At 40.5% G+C, this 5,000-nt stretch overlaps 1 protein-coding gene across 6 annotated transcripts in view; it reads right to left on the bottom strand.

Annotated features, from left to right (window-relative positions):
• The window catches only part of LOC135095116 (neuroglian-like), a 16,445-nt gene extending 14,534 nt beyond the window's left edge, over positions 1 to 1,911 (bottom strand). For all 6 annotated transcript variants that reach the window (XM_063995862.1, XM_063995859.1, XM_063995857.1 and 3 more), the window contains exon 1: positions 1,841 to 1,911. In XM_063995862.1, the coding sequence (XP_063851932.1) occupies positions 1,841 to 1,886 (46 nt within the window). In that variant the 5' untranslated portion in view covers positions 1,887 to 1,911. The remainder of the gene's footprint in view (positions 1 to 1,840) is intronic.
• Between the last annotated feature and the right edge of the window lie 3,089 nt (positions 1,912 to 5,000).

Below are 5,000 nucleotides of genomic sequence, written 5' to 3'. Positions count from 1 at the left end.
TACGAGAGAGAGAGAGAGAGAGAGAGAGAGAGAGAGAGAGAGAGAGAGAGAGAGAGAGAGAGAGAGAGAGAGAGAATAAGGCATTGTACAAAGAAAGGAAAAAAGAAAAAAAGATAAACAAACAAACAAACACACGAAAAAAAATGTTAATGCGTAAAAATGAATAAATAAAGAAAGAAAGAAAGAAAGAAAGAAAGAAAGAAAAAGAAAGAAAGAAAGAAAGAGTTAACCGAATCATGGAACAAAAGTGATGAATGAATAACAAACAAACAAACAAACAAATAAACAAACAAACAAATAGCCGTAACACAGAAGAGAGAAGGAGAGAGAAGAGGAGAAAAGGCCAAAGTGGAAGAGAAGAGGAAGAGAAGAGAAGGAGGGACAAACACGAAGGTAAAAGGAAAGAAATGAGAAGAAAAGTAAAAAAAAAAAGAGAAAGAAGTAGAAAGAGAAAGAACGTGAAAGGGAAGGAAAAGGAGAAACAGAAACAAGAGGAAGGGAAGGAAAGGGGAAGGAAGAAAGAGGAAGGGAAAGAAATGGAGAGGAAGAGAAGGGAAGGGGGAGGGAAGGGGTGAAGTACCATAAACAAAACGAAGGTCAAAGGGGGAATGACTACTACTACTACTACTACTACTACTACTACTACTACTACTACTACAACTACTATAGGCAAACAGACAACAGTGGGTTAGACAGGAAGCGCGGGTCACCTTATCGTGGCTTCACCTTACACTTTGACCTGTCTCCTCTTCACCTCTCACCTCTCAACACCCTCTTCTCCTCCTCCTCCTCCTGCTCCTCTTCTTGTTCGAGGAGGAAGAGAAACAGGTTAATACGGTTATGAAAAAATGCCAAAAACTTGAAATTCATCCACACACACACACACACACACACACACACACACACACACACACACACGCGCGTTTAGGAGTGAGTCAGAATCAGGAGAGGAGTATGATGAAAATATACGAGAGATGAGTATTCCTTACGAGAAAGGTTTTAAAAGTCTATACATTCCTTAGAGAGGTTACTGAAAGAGAATCTGGTGGAGAGGGTCTGGTGGAGAGGGTCTGGTGGAGAGGGTCTGGTGGATGCATTCAAGTCTTTCCCGCCATGTAAAATTGATAGTAATATTCAGAGCATTGTATGGAAAGAATATTAGAAGAAGGAGAAGGTAAGAGGCAGATGTTCTATTTTTAAGTGATATACAAAAGGAAGTGTTTGAAATAATGAAGAAATGGTTGATTTTGTATTTTTTAGAGGCTGTAATACAAAGGTTAGTGTCTGAAAGGGTGAAGAAGATGGAGTAAAAACATTATCTTGCAATGAAACGGTTTAACCCTTTACTCTTTAGACTCTTCAACCCTTTAGACACCTACCCTTTTGTACTGCAGTCATAGAGAATACAAAATCAACCTGTTATTCTCTCCTCTGTGTACCTGAACAAATATATTTTTTTACAGTGCTCTAAATGTCAACAAAACACAACTACAGCAATGATACGATTAACAGGAGCGTCTTACCTCAAGTGAGCAAACAGTTAGAGGTTATGAATGAAAACTGAAGCAAGAAATAGGTGTGAGGAAAGCAACAAGGGTCATGACTGGTGGACTAAGGAACGTAACAAGGATGACAAATAAAGTAAGGGAGATAACAATGGTGATAAATGGCAAAGGGTGACAATTAGTAGGGTAAGAGACATAACAAGGGTGACAAAGAGCAAAGGGAGATTACAAGCATGAAATAACTGAAATATAAATGCTGGAGGAACAGAGTCAGTAGACAAGCAAAGCACCCCACACCTGTACCCACACCTGTACCCACACCTACACCCACATACCTGCCAGCACACAGGCCGTAGCGAGCACCACCTTTCTCAGTGTCATGTCTTAGTGACGCACACCTGAGGACTGAGCACTCACATCACATCCCCCCTCACATCGCCTCCCTACACCCCCTTCCCTCCCTCCGTCTCTCTCTCTCTCTCTCTCTCTCTCTCTCTCTCTCTCTCTCTCTCTCTCTCTCTCTCTCTCTCTCTCTCTCTCTCTCTCTCTCTCTCTCTCTCTCAATCTTTCCACCTCTCCACCTCTCTCTGGACCACTCCTCTTCCTCTCCCTAGATCACCCCTCCCACCTCCTCCTCCTCCTCCTCCTCCTCCTCCGTCTTCTCAGTCTTTCCTAAGTTCATTCACGTACCCTCCCCAAATGACAATTAATTACAAAGCAATTACAAATATTATACATTACTCTATTATAAGACTGGCAATATGCTAATGAAGATGTTAGATCTATTTTAAACACACAGAATAGCTTGTTTTGTAATTGCATGTGTAATATAATATAACCTGTATTTAAATTAATCTCTTGTATGACACAATGTTTGCCTTCTATATTCTTTAATACTGTGGATTTTTATAGTGGTCAAGTCAAGCAGGCCTCCACGTGTGCCCTGTTTCCCGGTGCCATTAGAAAACACTGGTGCACTGTCTGGGTGTCTCTGCCTCTCTCTCCCCCTCACCTCCTCCTCCTCCTCCTCCTCTTACTCCTATTCGTTTTATTGTTACTAAATCTTCTCCTCCTCCTCCTCCTCCTCCTCCTCCTCTTCTTCTTCCAATTCATATTATATTAACTTTGATGATAAGTGCTATGTTACTACTACTACTACTATTACTACTACTACTACAGCTATTACTACTACTACTACTACTACTACTACTACTACTACTACTACTACTACTAGTCTTTATTTCCTTATTCCTTGTGATGGGGCTACATATTGATTTACTCATCTACCCCCCCCCTCTCTCTCTCTCTCTCTCTCTCTCTCTCTCTCTCTCTCCTTTAGTCAGTCAGTAATTCATTCATTTCTTCATTGTTGTCCCTCCTTTCTCCTCCTTCTCCCCCTCCTCCTCTTCTTTCTCCTCCTCCTCCTCCTCCTCCTCCTTCTCTCTTTCTTCCTTCACCCTCACCTCGTTTTCTTTTTCCATTATTCTGACCTTCTCTCTTCCTTCTTCATCATCAATCTTCATCTCCTACTTATCTTTCACTCTTCCCCCCTCCTCCTCCTCCTTCTCCTCCTCCTCCTCTTCTTTCCTCCCTCACTCCCTCCTTTAACATTTTTCTTTCTTCCTCCTTTTATTTTTTCCTTCACTCTATTCCATACGAGAGAGAGAGAGAGAGAGAGAGAGAGAGAGAGAGAGAGAGAGAGAGAGAGAGAGAGAGAGAGAGAGAGAGAGAGAGAGAGATAAATTAATATGAATTATCCACAACACGACCTTGAAATATCGATTAAATTACACCACCATAAGTGCAGGTTGTGTTCAGGATGTCACGCACACACACACACACACACACACACACACACACACACGTAAAGAAAAAGATAGGAAGACATACAGACAAGTAAAAACACACACACACACACACACACACACACATTTTAACTATCAGAGGTAGAGGGGGGTGGCTGTTGACCCTAAAGACACCCCCCTTCCTCCCTTCCCTCCTTTCCTCCCTTCCCTCCCTCCTTCCCTATACACACTTCCTCCGTTACCTCTTCAGTGCGCCTATGAACACACATACACACACACACACACACACACACACACACACACACACGAATTATTATTATTATTGTTATTATTATTATTATTATTATTATTATTATTATTATTATTATCATTATTGTTGTTATTGTTATTATCATCTATATCATCGTCATTATTTTTACTACTACTACTATCATAATCTCTCTCTCTCTCTCTCTCTCTCTCTCTCTCTCTCTCTCTCTCTCTCTCTCTCTCTCTCTCTCTCTCTCTCGTGACCTGTTGTTAGGTTACTGGGTCACACTTGTAAAATAGGGAGAAGGACAAATAGGAGAGGAATAAGAATGAATGAACGAATGAATGAATGAATGAAAGAATGAATGAATGAAGGAAGGAAGGAAGGAAGAAAATAAACAAGAATGAATAAGTAAATGAAATGACTGAGTGAAGAGAGGAATAATAATAATAAAAAGATGAAAAGAAGAAGTACAACAACAACAACAACAACAAAAGTAGGAAAAGAAGATTTGATTTACTTATTTCTTTGCCCTAATCTATTTTATTTATTTAATCATTTTACTAGAGACGGATAAAATAGATAAATATTAAACAAAACAACAAAACCGTAATCTGGACTTCGCATTCCCAACAAACTATCATTTAATTCATCCATATTACTTATTCATACTCATCTATTTACCATTAAAAGTTAAGGAAAAATCAAGATTGAATGAAGACAGCTAAACCACACGCTGGTCTTCTCATTTACTGCAAACTAACATTGATTTAAACAGTTACAGGGAGGCATGTGACTGGCGAGCGAGGCGTGGCGTGAACAGAGGCAGCGCGGAGTGGCAAGAGGCTGGTGAGGCGGGCCGGGGGAGGGCGACTGCTGAGCGTATCGGCTGACCGCGGGGACTATGGTAGCGAGAACACTTTAAAGAGATGAATACGTAAAATTGTGTGTATGTGTCACTTTTTTTTTCAGTTTTCGATGTTTATTTGTCCATTTCTTATACCAGGTTAGAGTACAACCGATTAATTGTACAGGATTGGAAGCAGCAGCGCGCGGGGAGGCTGTTGTGTCGCGGGGGTGAGCGAGTGAAGTGCGTGGCGGGCTAGGCTATCTGAGTGGCGGGGTGGCGCATCAGTACATCTCACCAATGCTCTACTTTACGCAAGGGAATGCACTGATAAATCTGTAGCCTTTCCTAACAATTTTCCCATAATCACTGAGAATGCACACTTTTTTCCGTTTTTCTTTTTAGCTATAAGATCTTAAGTACTTCTGAAGGCAAATATGTTAAAAAGTTAATCTCATTTTGTTTTGTATACTTTCCTAGCATTTTTTTCGTGATCACTCAGAATATCTGCACATTTTTTTTTTTTTTTTTTCAGCCATAAGATCTTAAGTACTTCTGAAGCTACGTATGTTAAAAATAAATTCATCTCGTTT

This window comes from Scylla paramamosain, chromosome 47, assembly GCF_035594125.1.
Source record: "Scylla paramamosain isolate STU-SP2022 chromosome 47, ASM3559412v1, whole genome shotgun sequence".
Classification (NCBI taxonomy): Eukaryota; Metazoa; Arthropoda; class Malacostraca; order Decapoda; family Portunidae; genus Scylla; species Scylla paramamosain.
The sequence above is the reverse complement of the archived record's forward strand: the minus strand, read 5'-3'. Positions and strand labels throughout refer to the sequence as shown.